The sequence below is a fragment of the Tripterygium wilfordii genome, chromosome 16 (genome assembly GCF_013401445.1).
Source record: "Tripterygium wilfordii isolate XIE 37 chromosome 16, ASM1340144v1, whole genome shotgun sequence".
Taxonomy (NCBI): Eukaryota; Viridiplantae; Streptophyta; class Magnoliopsida; order Celastrales; family Celastraceae; genus Tripterygium; species Tripterygium wilfordii.
In genome coordinates this window covers 6231595-6258898 of record NC_052247.1, presented here as the reverse complement: position 1 = coordinate 6258898, position 27304 = coordinate 6231595, and the positions used below count along the sequence as shown (strand labels likewise).

The 27304-nt window shown below is 37.6% G+C and overlaps 1 protein-coding gene across 1 annotated transcript; it reads left to right on the top strand.

The window, feature by feature from the left end:
* The first annotated feature begins 13597 nt into the window (after positions 1 to 13597).
* On the top strand, positions 13598 to 16833 carry LOC119980732. Its single transcript, XM_038823526.1, has 6 exons — positions 13598 to 13685; positions 13769 to 13975; positions 14030 to 15614; positions 15682 to 15786; positions 16095 to 16465; positions 16598 to 16833. Exons 1-6 carry the CDS (start codon positions 13598 to 13600, stop codon positions 16831 to 16833), a joined length of 2592 nt encoding a protein of 863 aa, XP_038679454.1.
* The last annotated feature ends 10471 nt before the right edge of the window (positions 16834 to 27304 follow it).

The following is a 27304-nucleotide window of genomic DNA, read 5'->3' as shown; positions in this document are numbered from 1 at the left end:
TGATCCCGTGCCCTTTATTTTTCTTGCACAGACATTGGCCAAGCCAGGAATGGCCTTGTGATCCCGTGCCCCTTTATTTTCCTGCACAAACATTAGCCAAGCCGGGAATGGCCTTGTGATCCCGTGCCCTTTATTTTCCTGCACAGACATTGGCCAAGCTGGGAATGGCCTCGTGATCCCGTGCCCTTTATTTTTCTGCACCAACATTTGGCCAAGCCGGGAATGGCCTTGTGATCCCGTGCCCCTTTATTTTCTTGCACAAACATTGGCCAAGCCGGGAATGGCCATAGTGATCCCGTGCATTTTAATTCCCATACGAAATTCGGTTGACTACGCCTTTGTTTGCCTTTTATTTCGTAAAAGACATACAAAGGGGGGCAGCTGTAGTAACCGGTTTTCGTCTGGCCAAAAATACAAAAAAAATAAATAAATAAAAAATATATATATAAGAAAAGGGTTTGGAGGATTTCGGTGGAAAAGAGAAAAAAAGAAAAAAGGGGAGACTTTTGGGGGAAAAGTAGGGGCCATGACATAATTAAAAAAATAAATAAAGAAAAAGCCAAGAAATAAGGAAATGGGGGTCATGAGAGAAAAAAAGCCAACAAAAGGAGGAAGACAAGGAGAAAAAGAAAGGAAAGTGGGGGAATAAAGGGAGAAATGTATGGCACAAATTGGGGAAAGAAAAAAAAGAAGGAGACAAAGAGATAAATGTGGCACAAATTGGGGAAAGAAAAAGAATAAAAGAGAGGAGGCGTGAGAGGAGAAGGAGGCTTTTGGTTTTTGGTGAAGCAAAACAAAATAAAACACAATTGGGAGAGAGGAAGTAGCGGCACAAGACAAAGAGAAAGAAGAGGAAAAGCTTGAGAGGGAAAGAAGAAAAGAAGAAAGGAAAGAGAGAAAGGGCCAAGAGAAAGCAGAATTTGGAGAAGAAATAAGAGAAAAGGATTCTAGTTCTTCAAGGGTAAAGATTCTATCATACTCTGACTTGAAATCGGTTCACTGTTTCAGTTTCTTTGGTTTTAGTTCTACATCCTTCGGTTTCTGTTTTTGAGAGTAGTGATCCGCTCATAGTTTGATTTGAATCTGGTGCTCTTTCTCTGTTTTTGTTTTGTTGTTCATCTGATCCTACGTCTCCTAGATATTAGCTATCTATCGAACATTTGATTATGCATTTATCAAAGTAATGAATCTGCTGGTTCGTGTCCTTGTTAAGCTGTTCATATTGTGTTTTTTTTGTTTTTTTTTTCAACTTGCGTTTGTATTGTGTTGGCTGATTTGTATTTGTGTTTATATTGTGTTCATTGTTGAGGCCTTTTGTTCATTGTGATTGATTTCTGTTTGTCTTTTTATTATGTGTTTGCTGTGTCATGGTGATTAAATGGTTCATATTGTGTTCGTTGTTCGTGATAATTGGTTGATTTGTGTCTTTATTCTATGTGTTTATAATGATCCGAATTCTGGATTTATGTATTTCTTCTTATTGATTCAGCTTTTGTTTGGGTTCTTGATGATCATTTTGTCAACTTATTGAGCTACTTTCCCTTTCAAGACATGTTCTGGGTGTCTAAGTGAAGGAGATGTGGTTCATTTAGGTGGCACTTATGGTTGTCTATAATCTTCAAAATGCATGGCCTTTAGTGTTTAAAATTGATAGCTCGAATTTTTTTTATTTTTATTTTTATTTTATTTTATTTTTTTTTTAAGTGGATTGGTTTGCAAGCTTTTCAATACCCGAATGCACCAAAAGATTCTTGTGGCAAGCTGTGAAACAGATTCGCGTTTATGATGTCAAAATCCAAATTGAAATCATGCTTACGTATAAATAGAAAATTGTGTTGGTTTTAAACCTTGGTTTGCAATTGGATCTCCATTGTTATTTCCACCCATTCTCTTGTTGATTTTTGGATGTGGACCGCACTGGACATCATTTGGGCCGGAACATATATTTGAAGGTTGGACTGGATTTGAGCAATACACGGGCTTCATGGGTCACATTTTGTATTTTTATTATTTGTATATATTTTTATTCTATTTTTATTCGGCATGTATATCCTTGTAAATGTAAGCCATGTAATAGTATAGTGGAAAAATAATGAAAATAGTGTAGAGTAGTGTAATTTATATTTATGCATGTTTAAATTGATTAATATGCATGTTAGGGGTTGTTAGTTTAGAATGCATGTTTAGAATGTATATTAGAATTGTATGCATAGATCATTTTCCACAAATCCGTCAATTCTACAACCGCGTCTTTATCAAATTTTCACATAAACAAATTAATAGATACTAAATTAAAGTCAATTAGGAGGAGGACTTGATGACATTCAGCTCCTGCCTAGACTTTAATGGTGTTATCTTTACTTAAAACGAAAAGCAAAGGATAAATTAATGTACTAGATACCTAAATTAAAGTTCATTAGGAGGAGGACTTGATGACATTCAGCTCCTGCCAAAGCTTTAATTACGTTATCTCTTCGAATTAAAATGCTATTTGTATTCGTAAATGCAATGATAAATTAATTTACTAGATACATAAATTAAAGTTTTCAGGAGGAGGACTTGATGACATTCAGCTCCTGCCTAGGCTTTAATTATGTTATCTCTTTAAATTAAAGTATCACTTGTATTCATTAAAAAATATGGTAATTTAATACATAAATTAAAGTTAATTAGGAGGAGGACTTGATGACATTCAGCTCCTGCCTAGGCTTTAATTATGCTATCTTTTTAAATTAAAGAGTTATCTGTATTTTTAACACAATGATAAATTAATTTATTAGATATCTAAATTAAAGTTCATTAGGAGGAGGACTTGATGACATTCAGCTCCTGCCTAGGCTTTAATTATGTTATCTCTTCAAATTAAAGTGTCATTTATACTCGTAAAAATAATGGTAACTGAATTGAAGTTAAATAGAAGGAGGACTTGATGACATTCAGCTCCTGTCTATTGCTTTAATTGTGTTACCTTTTCAAATCAGAATACCATTCAAATTGGGACATACAAACAATTTTCAAGAAAAGCACACAGATCAATCTAGGTAACCTTTTAGGGAGTTGTGGGGTGCCTAACACCTTCCCCACACTCAATAGATCCCCTTACCTATTTTCTGGTTCGTAGACCATTTTTAGTGTCCAATTGCACTTATATCAATTGGTGGCGACTCTAAACAATTTTCTAAAACAAAACCATTTTTCATCATTTCATCATCGGTCCGCGTCGTGACCCCGGTTGCAACACATGTCATATGCAGGTTTAAATGTTGTCTTAGTTTAGTATCATTCCTATGGTCGTGATGCCTGCCACAAAGCTTTTTGTTTCACATTCATGGGCATTAGCCCTCCAGTCTGCTATTATTTGTGGTTTTCTTCTAATAGTGACTATATTGATTGTGCTTATTTTGTATTATTTCTATCGTGTGAGAGGGGACGTTCCACAATAGTATTAGGTAGTCCCACTTGAACCTTGCTAACATAAATTTTTTATTTTACATGTCATATGCAGGTTTAATTGTTGTCTTTGTTTAGTAACCTTCCTATCATCGTGATGACTGCCACAGAGCTTTTTGTTTCGCATTCATGGGCATTAGACCTTCAGTCGACTATTATTTGTGGTTTCTTTTGATACTGACTATATTGATTGTGCTTAGTTTGTATTATTTCTATCGTGCGGGAGGGGACGTTCCGAAATAGTATTAGGTAGTCCCACCTGAACCTTGCTAACTTAAATTTTTTATTTTACATGTCATGTGCAGGTTTAATTGTTGTCTTAGTTTAGTATCATTCCTATCGTCATGATGCCTGCCACAGAGCTTTTTGTTTCACATTCATGGGCGTTAGACTTTTAGTCGGCTATTATTTGTGGTTTTCTTTTGATAGTGACTATATGGATTGTGATTATTTTGTATTATTTCTATCGTGTGAGAGGGGACGTTCCACAATAGTATTAGGTTGTCCCACATGAACCTTGCTAACTTAAATTTTTCATTTTACATGTCATATGCAGGTTTAAATGTTGTCTTAGTTTAGTATCATTCCAATCATCGTGATGCCTGCCACAAAGCTTTTTGTTTCACATTCATGGGCATTAGCCCTCCAGTCTGCTATTATTTGTGGTTTTCTTCTAATAGTGACTATATTGATTGTGCTTCTTTTGTATTATTTCTGTCGTGTGAGAGGGGACGTTCCACAATAGTATTAGGCAGTCCCACCAGAACCTTGCTATCTTAAATTTTTTATTTTACATGTCATATGCAGGTTCGATTGTTGTCTTAGTTTAGTATCATTCCTATGGTCGTGATGCCTGCCACAAAGCTTTTTGTTTCACATTCATAGGCATTGAAGTTCCAGTCGGCTATTATTTGTGGTTTTCTTTTGATAGTGACTATGTTGATTGTGCTTATTTTGTTTTATTTCTATCGTGTGAAAGAGGACGTTCCACAATAGTATTAGGTAGTCCCACCTGAACCTTGCTAACTTAAATTTTTTATTTTACATGTCATATGTAGGTTAAATTGTTGTCCTTGTTTAGTAACGTTCCTATCATCGTGATGACTGCCACAGACTTTTTGTTTCACATTCATGGGCATTAGACCTTCTGTCGGCTATTATTTGTGGTTGTCTTTTGATAGTGACTATATTGATTGTGCTTAGTTTGTATTATTTCTATCGTGCGAGAGGGGACGTTCCATATTAGGTAGTCCCACCTGAACCTTGCTAACTTAAATTTTTTATTTTACATGTCATGTGCAGGTTTAATTGTTGTCTTAGTTTAGTATCATTCTCATCGTTGTGATGCCTGCCACAGAGGTTTTTGTTTCACATTCATGGGCACTAGACTTTTAGTCGGCTATTATTTGTGGTTTTCTTTTGATAGTGACTATATTGATGGTGATTATTTTGTATGATTTCTATTGTGTGAGAGGGGACGTTCCACAATTGTATTAGGTAGTCCCACCTGAACCTTGCTAACTTAAATTTTTTATTTTACATGTCATATGCAGGTTTAATTGTTGTCTTTGTTTAGTAACGTTCCTACCGTCGTGATGACTGCCACAGAGCTTTTTGTTTCGCATTCATGGGCATTAGACCTTCAGTCGGCTATTATTTGTGGTTTTCTTTTGATAGTGACTATATTGATTGTGCTTAGTTTGTATTATTTCTATCGTGTGAGAGGGGACGTTCCAAAATAGTATTAGGTAGTCCCACCTGAACCTTGCTAACTTAAATTTTTTATTTTACATGTCATGTGCAAGTTTAATTGTTGTCTTAGTTTAGTATCATTCCTATCGTCGTGATGCCTGCCACAGAACTTTTTGTTTCACATTCATGTGATAAGACTTTTAGTCGGCTATTATTTGTGGTTTTCTTTTGATAGTGACTATATTGATTGTGATTATTTTGTATTATTTCTATCGTGTGAGAGGGGACGTTCCACAATAGTTTTAGGTTGTCCCACTTAAACCTTGCTAACTTAAATTTTTAATTTTACATGTCATATGCAGGCTTAAATGTTGTCTTAGTTTAGTATCATTCCAATCGCCGTGATGCCTGCCACAGAGCTTTTTGTTTCACATTCATGGGCATTAGCCCTCCAGTCTGCCATTATTTGTGGTTTTCCTCTAGTAGTGACTATATTGATTGTGCTTCTTTTGTATTATTTCTATTGTGTGAGAGGGGACGTTCCCCATAGTATTAGGAAGTCCCACCTGAACCTTGTTAACTTAAATTTTTTATTTTACATGTCATATGCAGGTTTAATTGTTGTCTTAGTTTAGTAACTTTCCTATCATCATGATGCCAGCCACAGAGCTTTTTGTTTCGCTTTCATGGGCATTAGACCTTCAGTCGGCTATTATTTGTGGTTTTCTTTTGACAGTGACTATATTGATTGTGCTTATTTTGTATTATTTCTATCGTGTGAGAGGGGACGTTCCAAAATATTATTAAGTAGTCCCACCTGAACCTTGCTAACTTAAATTTTTTATTTTACATGTCACGTGCTGGTTTAATTGTTGTCTTAGTTTAGTATTTTTCCTATCGTCGTGATGCCTGCCACAGAGCTTCTTTTTTTTCACATTCATGGGCATTAGACTTTCAGTCGGCTATTATTTGTGGTTTTATTTTGATAGTGACTATATTGATTGTGCTTGTTTTGTATTATTTCTATCGTGTGAGAGGGGACGTTCCACAATAGTATTAGGTAGTCTCACCTGAACCTTCCTGACTTAAATTTTGAATTTTATCTGTCGTCTGCAGCTTTAATTGTTGTCTTACTTTAGTATCATTCCTATCGTCGTGATGCCTGCCACAAAGCTTTTTGTTTCACATTCATGGGCATTAGACCTCCAATCGGCTATTTTTTGTGGTTTTCTTTTGAGAGTGACTATGTTGATTGTGCTTATTTTGTATTATTTTTATCGTGTGAGGGCGGACATTCCACAATAGTATTAGGTAGTCCCACCTGAACCTTGAAAACTTAAATTTTTTATTTTACATGTCATATGTAGGTTTAATTGTTGTCTTAGTTTTGTATCATTCCTATCGTCGTGATGCGTGCCACAAAGCTTTTTGTTTCACATTCATGGGCATTAGACCTCCAGTTGGCTATTATTTGTGGTTTTCTTTTGATAGTGAATATATTGATTATGCTTATTTTGTATTATTTATATTGTATGAGAGGGGACGTTCCATAATAGTAGTAGGTAGTCCCACTTGAACCTTGCTAACTTAAATTTTTTATTTTACATGTCATATGCAGGTTTAATTGTTGTCTTAGTTTAGTATCATTCCTATCGTCGTGATGCCTACCACAGAGCTTTTTGTTTCGCATTCATGGGCATTAGACCTCCAGTCGGCTATTATTTGTGGGTTTGTTTTGAGAGTGACTATATTGATTGTACTTATTTTGTATTATTTCTATCGTGTGAGAGGGGATGTTGCACAATAGTATTAGGTAGTCTCACTTGAACCTTGCTAACTTAATTTTTTTATTTTACATGTCATATGCAGGTTTAATTGTTGTCTTAGTTTAGTATCATTCCTATCGTCGTGATGCCTACCACAGAGCTTTTTGTTTCGCATTCATGGGCATTAGACCTCCAGTAGGCTATTATTTGTGGGTTTCTTTTGAGAGTGACTATATTGATTGTACTTATTTTTTATTATTTCTATCGTATGAGAGGGGATGTTGCACAATAGTATTAGGTAGTCTCACCTGAACCTTGCTAGCTTAAATTTTTTATTTTACATGTCATATGCAGGTTTAATTGTTGTCTTAGTTTAGTATCATTCCTAGCGTCGTGATGCCTGCCACAGAGCTTTTTGTTTCACATTCATGGGCATTAGACCTCCAGTCGGCTTTTATTTGAGGTTTTATTTTGATAGTGACTATATTGATTGGGATTATTTTCTGTTATTTCTATCGATTGAGAGGGGACGTTCCACAATAGTATTAGATAGTCCCACCTGTTGCTGCACCCGTTATAGAGTTGGCTAGGCGAGCCATTATATCACTCCTTCGTGTCAAACAATATATTACAATTGCTATATATTGTCCCGATTTTCAAGAAATTTGAGATAAGTGGACTTGTTCGAAGTGATAAATTATATGACACTGATGCATATAATTTTCCTTGCAACTTGTTTAAATTTTACGGCATTAAATTGTCTCTGAAGTACCTACAGCTAGATACTACAGTTGTACTCCACAACTTTCAATTTTCCAATATTTTCAAAACATTTTTTTAAAAAAAAAAAATTTGAAAAAATATATTTATATTTATATCGGTCTTACGAAGTAAACAATATATTTTTTATCAGAAAACAAATGGACAAAAGAAATTTTAAAAGAAAAGAAAACATATTAAGAGTGCTCAAGCGAGATCGAGATCGAGAATCACCCAAGCAGAAACACCACTGAAGGAATTTAAAGCGCTAGAGTTTGGAGCCTAAGTTTTATTAGAATTAAGAGCAAGCTGAACAGAGACAAATACATCTTATAGAAATCCTATATAGTTCCCAATATAAGGACCATCGCCACCATAAAAGATAAGATGCCTAAATTATGTATTATAAAATCCCTTATCTATAACTTTATATTCTTTGATATCTGCAAAAGTTGAGGTCTCTGTAGCGTCAACAATTTCGGAAGCTTCCTTTGTAGTGGTTATATCGTTGGCAAATGAATCTTCGTATACATCCATATACAACACAACCCCTGCGCCCATTGGAGGACTAGGAATTGTTGGACTGTATGCTTTCCTTCCCCATTCTACATAGTTTGCAAGATCTACCCACCCTATGAACATATGCTTCGGCCAAAATCCAACTTGAGTCATATTCGGTCCAACATCAAGCGACCAGTTTCCATTTGGCGGATCCTATCATAAAACATGAATTAGAATATAAAATAGACCAAAAAAAAAAGACAAAAGATTATTGAGCTTAATTTAACCCTTCAATGGTTTAGGTTCTTTGAGATAAATCATGTTAGTTAAGATACCATAGTTCAATTCTCAACATCGACACTTTGCATTTTATCAACATACTTGAAAAGAGTTGAGTGATTTAAGAATTTAAAATTTACATGAGTCAAAGCACTACACTACCAGAAAATGCTATTTTTGGGAAATTTCCATTACAAACGAAGATAATTCCGTGACAACACGCATTTGTGACAGCAGCATTTCCATCACAAAAACCCTTGTCGCTAAAGTTTAGCCACGGTTTTTGTGACGAAAAATTTGTGATGAAGTTGCGACGTCTTTTGTGATGGTTAATTTGCGACGAGCGCCGATTGTGACGGATATTAGTGACGGAATTATCAAGACGAAAAAATTTAAAAAAAAAAAATTTATATTAGTGACAGAATATTCCGCACTGACGTGTCACGACTTTTGCAACGGAATAATCCATCACTAATATATCATTTATATCACTAATGTATTTTAATTTATATTTATTTTTCTCAATTATTTAAATTTTCTAATTATTATCAATGTCATAATTAAATTAAGATACTTATATTATATGATTAAAAAATATTCCAAACAAAAATAAACTATAGAAATTTCTGAAACAAAAATAAATTATAGAAATTTTTGAAACAAAAAATAAATTATAGAAATTTGTTGTCAAATTATTACAACACAAATCTAATCATCATCCTCCTCCTCCTCACCCCACCCTCACCCTCATCCTTATCACGACTAAGATTAAAATCGGAGGATTGCATATTAAACCGAGCAAGTATAGCCTCCATCATCTGGTCTCGCTCAACCTCTCTCATCGCTTGTTCTTGCAACTGCTATCGCAAGGTAGTGATCTCCTCTGTCAACTGATCATGTAATTCGAAGTTCATCCGAGCCACACGCTCCTCTATCTCTTGCTATGAATATTGAGGATGCGATCCAAATGATGTGCTATGGGAAGATGAAAAGCGCAGACAACGAACATCGTCTCCATAATTATAAGCACGACCTTTCTTATTGATCCCTTTAGTCGCCTTAAAGAACAAGGAATCATCATCAAGCAGCTCAAAAGGTGACTCTCCAGTGGTCGATGCTTGACTGGATTGGACTTCCTTCAACTTTATGTAATCATCCTGTATCAAAATTAAAAAAGATATAATGTCAAATATCATAATGATTTAAATATTATATTAGTTTTCAAATTTAATAACATTTGTATTACTTACGTATGTGGTGGATGTTCGGTGGTCAACGAATTCATGAGTAGCCCTTTTCAGATGGGTACATGATAGGTATGATAATACCTATTGTTTTTGGTAGGAATCTCCCCCTCTTAAGCTTCCTTTAAATAAATAATGAGTGTATTTATGTTTTGACTTGTATTTTGATAGGTTGATTGCGGTTTGGATGAAAAGTGATGAAAAAAGGGCTGAACTGAAGAAAATGTCCACCGACCTTCGTGTGTTCAAATACTTATAACTTTTTGTCACGTTATCGGAATCAAGCGAAATAAAAGGCATTGGAAACTAGACATCTCAAGCTTTCCGTAGACGCTAAAATCGTGCAAATCGGACGTCGTATGGAGATTTTGGAATCATTCCACGCCTAGGCGCAATATCTGTGCACGCCCAGGATCACTCCTGCACGCCCAGTCCAGTGAGTTGGGCTTGAATTTGAAGTTGTGCACGCCTAGGATTGCGCCTAGGTGTACGCCTAGGCGTGCGCCTAGGCGTGAATACAACGCGCCTAGGCGCACAAGACAGTTTTTGGGATGTTTTAATTCGCGAACTTGCCGAGCCGCACGACACTTTTTAACCTAGAACTGATTTTCTGGGGAGCGAAACCAGAGGGGGAAGGCGACTCTTGGAGCTAGGAGGAGAGATTCTTCAGCTCAACTTGGATCTACTCAACTAATTGGGTTTATTCATGATTTTCTCATCTCTCCTTTTGTGTTTTTCTCTCATTATGTGTAACTAAACCTCTTGTGCCAAGGCTAGGTTGAAGCCTTGGGTTTGATGACTTTGTTTATGACTTGATTTACATATATATGAGTTGATTTGGGTATAAATCTTGTGTTTCTATGTTTGATTGCAATTTCTTCATGCTTGTGGTGTTTGGCCAACACCTAGGTTTTTTGGATGAAATTGTTTGGAGAATTTGCTTAGACAATAATATGTCAAGTAGATTATGCTTCTTGAAACACTTGATTATGAATGTGTCTCCCTTTAATTAGGTGACAATTTGTATGAATCCTAATCTCCATAGAACTTCATGAATTCCTATGCATGTTTAGACCAATAGGATGGCTAGAATGTATTTAGGAATATCCGACCTAGACCAATAAGATGGCTAGTAATCGATTTTAGGGAGATTCGGCTTAAGTGCGCTAAAACCGATTTAGGTACGGATTCGTTATGCCCGAATTAGCAAATATGTGTGTGAATTTATGTCATTCCAAGTCATTTCCCAAGGGGGATTCCGAAGCCTTGGTGTTCACCTCATATTCGTTAAATCATCTCATTTGCATTAGTTGCATCCTTCTTCTAAGAAAATACCAAAAACACTTTGCTCTTTGCTTGTTTTAGTTTAATTACCAAACCAAACAATCTTGAGTTGAACTTTACTTTTGATTGCATTGTCCATATATACATACAAATATACATTTGGATTAAACATAACACCGTCCCTGTGGATTCGACCCTTGCTTATCATTGTGCTGTAGTCGCCGACTAGTACACTTGCTAGTAAGGTTAATTTAGACCCAACAAGTTTATGGCGCCGTTGCCGGGGGACGGTTGCTTATATTTGATCCATTCTTGTTTATATACATAGATACTTACATACTTAGTTTAGCTCTTTCTTACTTGATAATTAGTGATCCTTATACTTTTCTTTCTTGTTTGTAGTTCATGCAAGGAAGGCGTTCTCAAGATACATAAATTCTTCCTGTTGATCTAGACTTGGAACGTGCACGAAGGAACAAGAGAGACAAGGATTTTCTTGAGGAGAAATCTTCCACTCGTTCTATCTCTCCTCCTATATCCAGCTCTAGTTCATCTAGTGACAACATTTTGGGAGAACATTCTGAACAGGAGAGCATGGCTGAAAATCGTGAGGAAGTTGGCAATAATGCCAACAATGCAAATGCTCCTGTCACCATCATGGACTACTCTATGCCACAATTCTCTACTAGACAATCTTGCATCATATTACCAACCATTCCGCCAAATCTATCTTATGAGCTTAAATGTCATGTGATTAACATGCTCCCATCATTCTCAGGAGCGGAAAATCAAGATGCTAGTGATCACTTTGATAATTTTCTGGAGATTTGTGGCACTCAAAAAATTCAAGGCATATCTGAAGAGTTCATACGGTTGAAGCTATTTCCTTTTTCTCTTAAGGAAAGTGCTAAGATCTGGTTCAAGACTTTGCCACCAAATTCTATCACTTCTTGGGATCAACTTTCTGCTAAGTTTATTCAGAAGTTCTATACTCAGTCAAGGACACAGAGGCTTCGGGATCAGATTTTCCATTTCAGGCAGAACAAGGGAGAACCACTTTTTAAGGCTTGGGAGCGATATAAAACTTTATTGATTGGTTGCCCACATCATCAATTCTTGCCATGGCAGATTATATCATACTTTTACCAACATCTGGCTGATGAATGCCGCCATAGGTTAGATGCAGCTGCTGGAGGAAATATTATGGCTATGGAACCGATTGAAGCCAATGAAATTATTGAGACTGTGGTAGCAAATTCCTCACAATGGGATAATCGTGATCTTGATGCTCCTAGACACATGGTTTATGAGGCTAGTGCTTCAAATTCAGAGATGGCGTCTGTGGCTAGGAAATTGGATGCGGTAGTAACTTTGCTGAGCAGAAATTTGGAGCCTTGTGGCATTTGTGGAGGCACCGATCATCCTACTCATGTATGTTCTAGAAGTGGGACATTTCCTGAAGCTGAAGTTAATGCAGTTCAACCTTTTCATAGGCAGCAGAATGATCCATTTTCTCACACATATAACCCAGGATGGAAGAATCACCCAAATTTCTCCTATGCTTCATCCCAGAATTTCAATCAAGGGCCCAGACCTTGGCAAGCTCCACGACAAGGACCACCTTCTCAAGATGCAAAGAAGTCTGCTATGGAGGACCTTATCACCCAACTTGCTCAATCACAAGTCACAATGCAGCATTCCCAAGCAGAGATGAGCAATTCAATGACTCAGTTGCAACAAACTGTTTCCAGTAATACTCAGTCCATCGCAAAGCTTGAAATGCAAGTAGGACAACTTGCTCAGGCTTTGAGTGAAAGACAACCGGGAAAGCTTCCGAGTCAACCTGAGGTAAATCCTAAACAGCATGAAGATGCTAATGCTATTACTGTCTTGCGAAGTGGGAAAAAGGTGGATAACAAGATTGAATATAAAGGGCTTGATGGTGAGAGTCATGATGAACCTACAGTGGTGGAACCGAGTGCTCCCACCACACCTCATGTTGAGAAGGAAAAGCCGGAAGAAGAGGTTGTTCCAACAGTGCCTTTTCCATCTCGTCTTGCACCGGCTAAGAAAAACAAGTATAATCGGGACATTTTTGAAGTTTTGAAGAAAGTAGAGATTAATATTCCACTTATTGAGGCAATTAAGTCTATTCCCGCATATGCAAAATTTTTGAAGGAGTTGTGCACTAACAAAAAAAAGATTGGTGATCATGAAGAAGTATTTCTCTCCGAAGAGACAAGTGCTATTTTACAAAAGAAGCTCCCACCCAAATTAAAAGATCCGGGTAGCTTTACCATTCCTTGTATTATTGGAGAGAAAGAAATTGAAAAAGCCTTGATGGATCTTGGTGCGAGTGTGAATATCATGCCTTATTCTGTTTACACTACATTGAAGATCGGTGAGTTGAAACCAACATCAGTCACTCTCCAATTAGCGGATCGCTCTTTAGTGCATCCTTTTGGGCTAGTTGAAGATGTTCTAGTGAAGGTGGGAGAGTTTGTTATTCCGGTGGATTTTCTAGTGCTTGATATGGAGGGTGAACCTAATCCGGGAAAAGATGTACCAATCATTCTAGGCCGCGGTTTTATGGCAACCACCAACACCATCATTGATGTCAAGATGGGAGTTCTCACTATGACAGTTTTTGATAAAACTATTCAGTTTCGGCTCTTTGAGGCCATGAGACATTCTAATGATTCAAAGACTTGTTTTTGGGTGGATGTGGTGGATAGAAGAGTCGACATGGAGCTGCATAGAAATGATAAACCATTGCTTTGGAAGCTTTTCTAGTGGGAGATATTGAGAGGACTCTGGACAATGATACTCAAGAAGTTGTAAACATGTTGGAGGCTTCTCCTAGTTATCAACACAAGTGGCGTCCGACCTTTGAAAATTTGAGGGACTCTCCAAATCTTGAGAAGCTAATACCATCTATAGTGAGTCCGCCAGAGCTAGAGTTGAAGCCTTTGCCCGCACACTTGCGATATGCATTCTTAGGTAACTCTAAAACTCTTCCTGTTATTATTTCTTCTAATCTTTCTCTCTTGGAAGAAGAGAAATTGCTCCGTGTTCTCAGGGAATACAAGAGTGCAATTGGGTGGACCATTGCGGATATTCGTGGCATTAGCCCCTCTGTGTGCATGCATCGCATTTTGATGGAGGACGGAACTAAAGCCACTAGAGAGGGACAAAGAAGATTAAATCCAAACATGAAAGAAGTTGTCCGGAGTGAGATTTTGAAACTCTTGGATGTTGGCGTTATTTATCCTATTTCTGATTCCAAATGGGTGAGTCCAGTCCATCTTGTGCCGAAGAAATTTGGGATTACTGTCGAAGCCAATGAGAACAATGTGCTTATTCCTACTCGGAAGGTCACGGGATGGCAAGTTTGTATTGATTATCGAAAACTGAATTTAGCCACCCGAAAAGATCACTTCCCATTACCTTTTGTTGATCAGATGCTTGAGAGACTGGCAGGGCATGAGTATTATTGCTTCCTGGATGGTTATTCTGGTTATAACCAAATTGCCATTGCTCCCGAAGATCAAGACAAGACTACTTTCACTTGTCCATTTGGAACATTTGCTTACCGTCGAATGCCTTTCGGCTTATGCAATGCTCCTGCAACATTTCAGCGTTGCATGATAAGCATCTTCTCTGACATGGTGGAGCGTTTTATTGAGATATTTATGGATGATTTTTCTGTCTTTGGGTCAAGTTTTGACAATTGCCTTCAAAATCTGTCTATTGTGTTGAGGAGATGTGAAGAAACCAATTTGGTGCTAAATTGGGAAAAATGCCACTTTATGGTGCAACGAGGAAATGTGTTGGGGCATATTATCTCCAAAAATGGGATTGAAGTTGATCCGGCAAAGATTGAGCTTATATCGAAGCTTCCTCCTCCGATCAATGTGAAAGGAATTCGTTCTTTTCTGGGACATGCAGGGTTCTATAGGAGGTTCATTCAAGATTTTTCTAAAATTGCTAGGCCTTTATGCAACCTTTTGGCCAAAGATGCAGTTTTTCTATTCGATGAAGCTTGTATGAGGGCATTCGATTTGTTGAAAGAGAAACTTACTACCGCTCCAATTATGATGCCTCCGGATTTTTCTTTGCCATTTGAAATTGTGTGCGATGCTTCTGACTTTGCCATTGGAGCAGTGCTTTGTCAACGAGTTGACAAGAAGTCTCATGTTATATATTATTCAAGCCAAACACTCAATGATGCTCAAGTCAATTATACCACCACCGAGAAAGAGTTGTTGGCCATTGTTTTTGCCTTGGACAAGTTTCGTCAATATTTAGCATGCTCTAAAGTGATTGTCTACTCTGACCATGCAGCATTGCGGTATTTATTGTCAAAGAAAGACTCCAAGCCACGGCTCATTCGTTGGGTACTGCTTCTCCAAGAGTTTGATTTGGAGATTCGGGATAAAAAGGGGTGTGAGAACGTAGTTGCTGATCATCTCTCTCGGCTCGCTATCAAGGAAAACGGTGAAAGAGATATGGATTTCAATGAGACCTTTCCAGATGAGCATTTATTTGAGGTCGAGGAGGTTCCTTGGTATGCAGATATCGTTAATTATCTGGTAAGCCGGAAGTTACCTCCGGGCATGACCACACATGAGAAAAACAAGTTTCTATCCTCCATCAAATATTACTATTGGGATGATCCTTATTTATTCAGATGTTGCCCTGATCAGATTATTAGACGATGTATTCCGGTTAATGAGCAAGAAAGTGTTCTTCACTTTTGCCACTCTCATGTGTGTGGAGGGCATTTTGGGGGGAAGAAAACTTCTGCCAAGGTACTTCAATGTGGATTTTATTGGCCCTCTTTGTTCAAAGATGCTCATTCTTTCTGTTTGACGTGTGATCGATGCCAACGAACCGGGAATATTTCAGCAAGAGATCAAATGCCATTGAACAACATATTGACTATTGAGCTATTTGATGTGTGGGGGATTGACTTCATGGGTCCATTCCCTAATTCCCATGGAAATCTATATATTTTGGTGGCGGTTGATTATGTGAGTAAATGGGTTGAAGCTCTACCGTGCAAAACCAATGATCATGGTGTGGTTTTGCATTTCTTGAAAAATATGATCTTTGCAAGGTTTGGAACTCCAAGAGCTATTATTAGTGACGGTGGATCGCATTTTTTCAACAAGTACTTTGAGAAGTTGATGAAAAAATGTGGGGTAACTCACAAGGTTTCTACACCTTACCACCCGCAAACGAGTGGCCAGGTGGAGATATCGAACCGGGAGATCAAACATATTCTTGAGAAGACGGTTTCTTCTAGTAGAAAGGACTGGAGTATTAAGCTTAATGATGCTCTTTGGGCTTATCGGACCGCTTTTAAGACTCCTATTGGCATGTCTCCTTACCGGTTAGTCTTTGGGAAGCCTTGTCATTTACCGGTAGAGCTGCAACATCGAGCATACTGGGCAATCAAGGTTTTGAACTTTGATCTCCAGGAAGCTGGCAATATGAGGAAGCTCCAACTTAATGAGCTTGATGAGCTGCGGAATGACTCCTATGAGAATGCTAAAATCTACAAGGAAAAGACCAAACTCTTTCATGATAAACATATCTCAAGGAAGGTATTTGAACCAGGTCAAAAAGTCTTGCTGTATAATGCTCGCCTTCGATTTTTTCCGGGAAAGCTTCGATCAAGGTGGAGTGGTCCGTATGAGGTGATTAAAGTTCTTCCTTATGGCTCTGTATTTATCAAGGACCCTCGCACAAGTTTTGAGCAACAAGTAAATGGTCACCGCCTCAAGCCCTATTTTGAGACCTCTTTTGATATGGAAAAGTACAAGTTACGCTTGGAAGATCCTCCATCCCTTTGAAGATCTTAGTACCGCCACGTCTGGCTGAAGACATTAAACTTAGCGCTATTTGGGAGGCAACCCAATGCAGTATATCCTTTTGTGTATCCTTTTCTTCTTTATCATTCCATTTTTATTGGCAAAAATTTTGTGTGGATGTTAGTTTGCATGTGCTGGAATCTGGCTGCAGGAAAATTGAAATTTCTGGGCAATATGTTACAGCCAGACCACGCCTAGGCGTGCATATCCACGCCTAGGCGCAACGTATCACGCCTAGGCGTGGCTCATCAACGCCTAGGCGTGTCTATATAAAAAAAAAAAACAAAATTCTCTTAATTATATACCACACCATCTGTACACATTCACATACCCACGCCGAGCTTTCTCTCTACCGCGTGCCTAGGCGCACCTCTCCAATCCTCGCCTAAGCGACAATCTAAGCGCATCAGGTATGTAATAGTTTCTTCCACTTCTGTTTTTTGTGATCTTTGCGTTCTATGCTTGCTCTATTCCAAGCAAGAATTGAAGTGAGAGAATTGCAAAGTTTGGCAATGGCATCTCCTAATTTTTGGAGTTTAGGGCTAAAGTATGGGATATCTTGGTTGATTCTCTCATTCTGAGTCATGTAGGACATATAGGCTGCCTGATCTACTGTTTTTGTATACAAAGTGTGGGTTTTGGTGCTTGAAGCTCGGGTTGCCATGGCAACCCGTGAGTGTTGGGGAAGAAGGGGCCACGCCTAGGCGTGGTTCCCTCACGCCTAGGCGTGACTTCGCCTAGGCGTGGTTCCCGCACGCCTAGGCGTGACTTCGCCTAGGCGTGGTTCCCGCATGCCTAGGCGTGACATCACCTTACCTCATACCATCTATTTCATCTTTCTGTGCAGTATTGCGTTTATGATTATCCCTGCTATTCTTAATTGTTTTACATAGCTTTTGCAGTAATTATGCCGCGTCAAAAGATAGTGGCATCCATGCGCAAGAAGCGCACTTCTCAGTTCACAACACCTCAGCCACCTCCTGCAACAGAGGGGTCTACTTCTGGAGCTGCCACTGATTACTTTGACATTACTACTCTTGTGCCGAAGGTATATTTATCTGCTGATCTGTTGAACAAGGTTGGGGTAAGAAGTGAGCCTTTCGGCCGGCTCCGCCACTTTTGTTCTTTCGTTGCTACCCCGGATGTTTCTGCTGCTGATGTTCCGGTCTATCCAAACCTGGTGCGTGCATTCTATCGCACCGTGGAAGCAACAGGGACTGGCCTCTACCAAGCTATATTGCCTTCCGGGATGATTACTTTTTCTGCTGCTGATGTTAGTGCCAGTATTGGACATCCTACTTCCCAGCCTCCTGATAGTGGTTTCCAGCCACCTTTTCCTTCTGCCCAGCTGGAGGATCATGAGTGGATGGTCCAACATTTTACTGGTCGGCGGGGAAAATTTGTTCGGAAATCTGCTCTTCTGCAGGTTATGTATCTTGTGGACCGGCTAGTGCATGGCAACTTATGGCCAACTGGGCACCAGAGTGAGAGGAGGGAGGAGGCATTGGAGATTCTTTATTGTATCTGGACTGGTACTTGGTTTGATCTTGGCCACTATTATATTCAGTCCTTTTTGGCTATCCGTAGGAGCGTGGAGGACACCAAAGTCAAGGTGAAGAGGCTCTTTCTGTCGCGGATCATCACTCGCTTGCTTACATATCTCCAGGTGCTACCTCTGACTCTGCAGTCTGTCTCTCTTCCCATGGAGGCGTATGATTTGAGCAACTGGCGTATTAGTATAGCTCGTATTCGCTCTGCCCCTGCTGGGAGAGCTCGATATGCTCCGGGTGTTCAGCAGTTTGCGGAGGAGGACGAGGATGACGTGGAGGAGGATACAGCTCCGAGTGATGCCGATGCTGCTGATCATGATACTCGATCAAGGAGATGAGCGACCAGCTGACTCGTCTTGAGCAAACTTTCCAGTCTCATACTGAGTATGTCCAGCAGCAGTTCCAGACTCAGGGTCAGCAGATTACTGATGTCCTATCCATGCTCCAGGAGATGCGGCGTGACAAAAATCTCACTTATGTTCGCCGCAAGACCTCTGGTGGACCCACTCAGTAGTTTCCCCTGCAGGTTGTATTGTTCTACGCTTGTCCTCCATTTTATTTTGTCCCGATTCTTCCTATCTTATGCTTTGAGGCCAAAGCTTGTTCTAACAATGGGGTGGTTGGGTAGTCTTATTTTATGCTGCTGTTATTAAGGTCAAGTACTATGGATGATGCCCTCTTATTTTCTGTTAATCTGTGCGTGGATGGACTCCCTTATGTTTCATATTTAAGTTGCGAACCCATCTTGTCCCCTTATATGCTTGAGGAATCATTGATTCCTACTTGATTATTTACGAAATTGATTCACTTGCATTGAAATGTAGTGGGGTATGACTTGGTTGGATATATGTGTTGAATGTGGATTTTCTCTTAGATGAGCTAGAACATCATTTCAGTAATATCATTGGCACTAGTTATTTGTATACAATTAAAAAAAAAAAAATAATAATAGTAATAAAAATAAAAAAAAAGAAGCTTGAAAATGATGAAAATCATGTTCCGCTCATGTGTTTTTGCTGAGTAACCGGGGCTCTTGTCTAACCAACTTGAGTTTCGCGTAAAAAGGTGAGGCAGTCATGATGAACATACTAGGCCTGCTTAACTTCGAAACCTTGTCAACTCGAGAAATTGATCCGAGGGGTGCTTTGTCACCTAATGCCCTAAACCTGCTGGTTGGGAGTCATTGGTTGAGAACTCGCTACATGGGTTGACTAGAAAGTTTAATGGAGTGAGCATTGCACGGTTCTAGATAAAAAAAGAGAGAAAACCTTTAGACAGAGTAGTATGTATATAAATAAATGTGCCTTGGTATCATTGTTTGGTTGTTCTTGGGAGTCTTGGAATGTGACTATGTTTAGCATGTATAAACTCTTGGAAGCCACATTTTTTTTATGCATTTCCTCTTAGCACTGCATGCCATCTAAAAAAAAAAAAAAAAAAATTTTAATTGAGTAGGCTGAAAATTTTCCATGAGTATATCGTGCGGATGAAGTGTGGGGTGCTTGATATCTTGAGACTGAAACGTTTGTGGGTGTCGTTCTTGTAAGCCCTCAGGAGACACAACTCCTCCACTAGGGACACCTAGGGGTTTAAAGGCTTGTTGCATATGCTAAATGTAACCGCGATTCCTGCGTTAGTGAGTTAAGATGTTAGTGGTACATGTATTTAATCTAGTTTTACTTGAGGACAAGTAAGGTTTAAGTGTGGGGTGTTTGATAGGTATGATAATACCTATTGTTTTTGGTAGGAATCTCCCCCTCTTAAGCTTCCTTTAAATAAATAATGAGTGTATTTATGTTTTGATTTGTATTTTGATAGGTTGATTGCGGTTTGGATGAAAAGTGATGAAAAAAGGGCTGAACTGAAGAAAATGTCCACCGACCTTCGTGTGTTCAAATACTTATAACTTTTTGTCACGTTATCGGAATCAAGCGAAATAAAAGGCATTGGAAACTAAACATCTCAAGCTTTCCGTAGACGCTAAAATCGTGCAAATCGGACGTCGTATGGAGATTTTGGAATCATTCCACGCCTAGGCGCAATATCTGTGCACGCCCAGGATCACTCCTGCACGCCCAGTCCAGTGAGTTGGGCTTGAATTTGAAGTTGTGCACGCCTAGGATTGCGCCTAGGCGTACACCTAGGCGTGCGCCTAGGCGTGAATACAACGCGCCTAGGCGCACAAGACAGTTTTTGGGATGTTTTAATTCGCGAACTTGCCGAGCCGCACGACACTTTTTAATCTAGAACTGATTTTCTGGGGAGCGAAACCAGAGGGGGAAGGCGACTCTTGGAGCTAGGAGGAGAGATTCTTCAGCTCAACTTGGATCTACTCAACTAATTGGGTTTATTCATGATTTTCTCATCTCTCCTTTTGTGTTTTTCTCTCATTATGTGTAACTAAACCTCTTGTGCCAAGGCTAGGTTGAAGCCTTGGGTTTGATGACTTTGTTTATGACTTGATTTACATATATATGAGTTGATTTGGGTATAAATCTTGTGTTTCTATGTTTGATTGCAATTTCTTCATGCTTGTGGTGTTTGGCCAACACCTAGGTTTTTTGGATGAAATTGTTTGGAGAATTTGCTTAGACAATAATATGTCAAGTAGATTATGCTTCTTGAAACACTTGATTATGAATGTGTCTCCCTTTAATTAGGTGACAATTTGTATGAATCCTAATCTCCATAGAACTTCATGAATTCCTATGCATGTTTAGACCAATAGGATGGCTAGAATGTATTTAGGAATATCCGACCTAGACCAATAAGATGGCTAGTAATCGATTTTAGGGAGATTCGGCTTAAGTGCGCTAAAACCGACTTAGGTACGGATTCGTTATGCCCGAATTAGCAAATATGTGTGTGAATTTATGTCATTCCAAGTCATTTCCCAAGGGGGATTCCGAAGCCTTGGTGTTCACCTCATATTCGTTAAATCATCTCATTTGCATTAGTTGCATCCTTATTCTAAGAAAATACCAAAAACACTTTGCTCTTTGCTTGTTTTAGTTTAATTACCAAACCAAACAATCTTGAGTTGAACTTTACTTTTGATTGCATTGTCCATATATACATACAAATATACATTTGGATTAAACATAACACTGTCCCTGTGGATTCGACCCTTGCTTATCATTGTGCTGTAGTCGCCGACTAGTACACTTGCTAGTAAGGTTAATTTAGACCCAACAAGTTTATGGCGCCGTTGCCGGGGGAAGGTTGCTTATATTTGATCCATTCTTGTTTATATACATAGATACTTACATACTTAGTTTAGCTCTTTCTTACTTGATAATTAGTGATCCTTATACTTTTCTTTCTTGTTTGTAGTTCATGCAAGGAAGGCGTTCTCAAGATACAGAAATTCTTCCTGTTGATCTAGACTTGGAACGTGCACGAAGGAACAAGAGAGACAAGGATTTTCTTGAGGAGAAATCTTCCACTCGTTCTATCTCTCCTCCTATATCATTGTGCTGTAGTCGCCGACTAGTACACTTGCTAGTAAGGTTAATTTAGACCCAACAGTACAACGAAAGACCTCAGCCTTTGTGGGATCTCGATCATATTCTACTTGCTGCAATTCAAGTGAGAAAAGACAAGTAAATTTTGATCTTAAAGGCAATAAGCAATTGAAAATGTAAAGCTGACAACAAAATTATAAAATTTACAAATTTCTTAAAATAGTTTCGATGTGGAATAGAGCCACTAGTATTAGTGCACCCTCCAGTCTCAGACGCTCGATTTTTTCTTTGTCTTCTCCCTTTTTGCCATATAAGTCGGTTGCGCCCAAAGCTTTTCAAGCTCATCTCTAACTTCCCTTTTAATCCATCACCTATGTCTTTCTTTTGTCGAACCTTCTCCATCATTCCCCGTATTAATCCTCTTCAGCAGAAAGACGATCTTCAATCCTAGCCTTGCATTCGTTCTTAGAAAAAGCATGATGACTGACAGTCTTCTTTGACTTGCTACTAAATTTACCAGCTCTTCCATATGTAAAAATAAAATATTTGTGCATCCCATTTTTGTCGTTCGTTATTGATCTCTGCTTAACAAAGAACCCACTCACTTGTCCATATTCCTTGCAAAAATTGCACAAGTCATCAACAGAATCAAATAACATCCCAACCATCGACATTACCGATGAAACGTCATTTACTGAAACATCAATTTTGTTTACATCAGCTACAGGGTTCTGGTCCTCTATTTGATCACTACAAATCAACCAATTAAGTATACAATTAATTACATTGACAATGTAATTAGCCACTTGGTAGACTAAATATGGAAACCTAACAATGTCAACCTACTACATAAAAAACGTGAACTAACAAAAAGAAAAAGATGAATCTGTAAACCACAATCATCAAAATCATTGATAAACCTGACATGAACAAAATCCAATACAGAAAGAGAAAAAATCCAAACAAAATATTGATTGTCGAAAATAGATAGCGAATCTCAAGTTCGTTGATGCAGAATGACCCAAAACTAGATGAAAGTCCACCAAAGTAGGGGAAGGTGCACCAAAACAGAATAAGATCCACCAAACAAGAACAAGGTATATCGAACAAATTACAAGATCAGATGATTGTTTTCGGCTGTTTACCCAGTCGAAAAACCTTTGTATCACTTTCATTACCCCATCAGAGATCACTGTGCGGCTACAAGCTGCAAGAAAGAGAAACGGAAGATACAAAAAATGAAGAACTCGCTAACCCTATGAGAGAGAAGCAGGAGAGAGGGTTCCATTTTTTCATTTTTGTAATTCTTCCTATGTGGCAAGTTGGCATGGCATTCCACCTAGATTATCGACAATTATGGATACCAAAATTATGGACACAAAGTATTTTCCATCTGAATATGTAATTTTTTTCAAATCTGACATCTATTTTGAGAGACAAAACATTTTGAAGTTTCATTTAAGAAATAAAAAGTAAAATGTTGTAATGTCATCTTGCTTAGTAAACATGCCATATAGATTATGGATCCTTATGGATGATTTCATTATGGATACATAGCACTACTGTAACATTTTTGCTAGGTTCAACTAATGACGCCAATAGCAATGGCGTTTCTAAAACATTCATGCCACTAGCAGTGACATTATTAGTGTAAATTCTCTTATCACTCAGACAGGTTGTACCTAATACCTCAGATAAGCTATCTTATAGCTATAATGAACTCCAAAATATAAGTTTCAAATTAAAACTTATTTTAGAGGTTTTATTTGTTTTTTCTTTTCTCTTTTGTTTCATTTCTTCTACTTTTTCTTTAAGATAATATTGTATATATAATATTTAAATATTTTAATTTTAAATTTTAAATTTACTTTTATAAAAATATTTTGTAATAAGCTAGCATCAATTATAAGTTTCACCAAACACTTGACAGTTTATTTCATATCTTATAAGCTAACATATTTTTCTGAACTTATAAATTAGCTTATTTTGACAGCAAATAAGCTTTACCAAACGAAGCCCAAGATGTGTGAAATTCCCAATACTACCTAGTTATAATAATTATTGTAACTAGTTATTAATGCGTAGGGGTGTCCATAACCGATCTGTAACCGAAAAATCAATCCGTAATCGTGGTTATTCATTTTCAGACATGGTTTTCGGGTTATGGTTTCAGATACGGTTTTGATTTTAGTAAATGTTTGGATATTTTTGCGGTTATGATTTTTTAGATTACGGTTATGGTTATAACCGAAAAAACCGAATAATATTAATATATATTATATACATATAAATCATATATCATATATCATATATTATATTATATATATTATATAAATATATATTAGATTATATATATATATATATATATATATATATATATATATATATATATATAAGTTACATATTGTAATATGAGACTATGGGAGGCCAAGTAGTATTTGTAAAACTTTGATTATATCATCATAATAAATTATAAATATATATTAAGATTGATTAGTTGAAACAAATAATGGCTTTATCATTTTAAAATTCATATAAATTAAGATTGATTATTGATAAAGCGAAAGTGGGGAGACATCTTTATGTATGTTTTTTTTTCTTGATCATATGATTTCTCTTAGTCTTGTAAATTTATTTTTCTTTAATTATGATGAGATAATATATTTATCATCATTATCATGAATTTTTATTAAACTTTGTTAGATGGAGTTGGAGTGATCAGGGTTTTTTTCTCACTCTATTTGAGATTTATTCATACTTTTTCCATTTCTTTAAAAACCGAAATATGGTTATTTCGGTTTGGCTATCCGAACATATATGGTTCGGTTATGGATTCTAAAATATTTATAACCGAATCGATTCAGACATTTCGGTTATGGTTAAAAACCGAACCAAAAACCGAATGGACACCCCTATTAATGCAGATGGTGCGGATTGGGTTATGCTCCTTTAAAAAAATAGCAATCCTTCCAATTCTTATTTTTAAGGTATAAACTATTTTTACAAAATTTCTAAAAAATAATAAATAGAATGTATGTGTATGTTAGATTTTGATCACTAAATTATGTATTCAATTATAGAATCTTTTTAAAAAAACATAACATGTTACAATCTTTGGATTTAATGTGCGGCTTAGAACCATTTAGATTTTTCTCCTATTTTCTTTAATTACTATGATTTTTATTCAATAAAAAATACATAATTAGATTCAAAGTTATTAATATTTATTATTTTAAAAAAATAAAAAATATCTTAATATCAAGAATTTGAGAGGCTACAATTTTTTTTGAAATAGCAGCATATTGTCTAGTGTCTTTTGCGTTAGACAGGAGATATCAAAAATCCGGCTACTAGGATAAGGAGTATTGGAGTTGTAGATGATGAAAATGTAGGCATACCAAGACTTGCTGTCAGTCCAAAGGTTTTGATAATGTGTTGCACAAAGCCTAACCTCTTAACCAAATGGACTGTGTGTAGTTAAAGAACACAAAGATGCTAGCTCGAGGTTTTCCTTCTGAGAAAAAGGACTTAAAATTTGTGTAGTGTCAATTTGAAAAAAAGAAAGAGACAGAAAACTATCATTGGAATGAAAAGACTTCTAATGGAGAGAAGTGATAAACAATACATTCTTGAAATGCATCAGGAATTTCATTAAAAATGGATACATCCAGAGACGTAATAAGGCGTGTTTTACAAGCTAAATTAAAGATATAGCCGCAGAGGCTTTTTGGAAAAGAAAAGGACAAATCTATAACTAGTTGGCCTAAGCCATGCTAATTGAAAATATAAGTGATCGGAGTCATTGCCTAAGTAAGAAGTAAAGATTTGAAGACGTTGGATCTTTGGTTGACGTGGGGTGTTTGTAAACTTCTCTTCTTTCTTCTTTTATAGTGCTCATGCTGACTTTTCTTCTCCTGTTTCTCTGGCATTTACTACATGTACTCTATCATGAGGTATCATGAGGATTGTGGTAAAACCATATTCTTGTTGCTTGTTGGAGTGACTAGTTTAGTGAGCTTTATAACCGCAACCTTCTCCTAGAAATGGGGATGATGATGGCAACTCTCTTATCGTGCTCCTTCTTCAAGGTGGATGCAGATATTCTAGGCAACTGTGGTGTTTTCCACCTTCGTGATTGGCGACTTCATGCTTGAGATTATGGAAAAATGGCCAAAGATCGTCATTCGGTTGATGCTTATACATGACAGATCGTGGAAAAATACTAACTTCTCTTAGGCACAGGACGAACGACGAACGTGGCTTTGGCTTCACAGTGTCGTGTCCAGTTGGAAACATGCTTGAGAAAAATTAGGGACATAGGCCTAACAAACTCTGATTTCTCGTGGACTCCATAATCTTGCTGATCTCTAGATTCCAAGTCAGTAATCTCCCTAAAAACTTACAAACTGAACAAATGTCAATGATAAAAATATTCTATCCTTGCCACGTACCGCCAGGAGGTCGGATGCTCTTTGCAAAATGTGGGGCCCTTATTGCCACGTGTCAGCTAAAGCGTGGGGATTATTTTTGATATAAATAATGACCCATTTCAAAACTTCCTCTTGAAAAGAGAAAGACTTGAATTTGAATTTCTTAACTTTTGAAACCGGCATTAATCCCGTAAATTTTGGGATTTCGAAACAGCCTCAATGAGCCAATCACTGATGAGTCGTACTGTCAGCTACTTTTTTTTGTAGACACTTCATCTCCACAAGAAGTCTGACAAAGGTAAATGTTTCCACTCTCCTCCAATCTTCCTGCTTCCAATTTTCTCCCAAGACCCTATCTTCCATGACCTTCTTTTGTACACTGATCTCTTATTTTTAGCATGGCCAACCCCAGCTCCAATCACCATGATTCTGACCTTGAGGACTAGGTTCAGGAAATCATTGTGAATGAGAGTATATCCATCAATGCTCATCCTCACCTTCAGATATCTATTCTCATTTTTAGTTTAGAACGCCATGGCTTACCTCCCATCTTTGTTGGTTCTTTTGCTGAGTCATCTGTATACCATAAAGAAGACTTGTCGAGAAAGTTTGGGATCCATGATTTCTTGCTGATTAGTGAATAGAAGATTCATTTAGATAAAGCTCTCCTTTGTGCGGCATACCATTCTAGGATGTGGGGACCAATTCATTCCACTTTCGGGATGAATTTATGAGTCCCACTTTGCAAGATTTAGCCTTCATTCTTAGGCTATGGTTCACAGGACTTGAGGCCAAGAATGCTTTGGAAACTCACAAAGGTGCCTCTTTTTCCTATCCCAAAGTCAGAGATATGTCATACTCTTTCTGGCCAAAAACGTTTGTAGAAAATAAAGAAATAGTTTCTGATGAAAAGCATACCAGGTTTTTGATCTTTTAGTTGAATAAATTTATCTTTTGTGTCAGTTCTTCCAAGATAACCTAGGATTTCACCAGACTTGCTCTTTGTTGG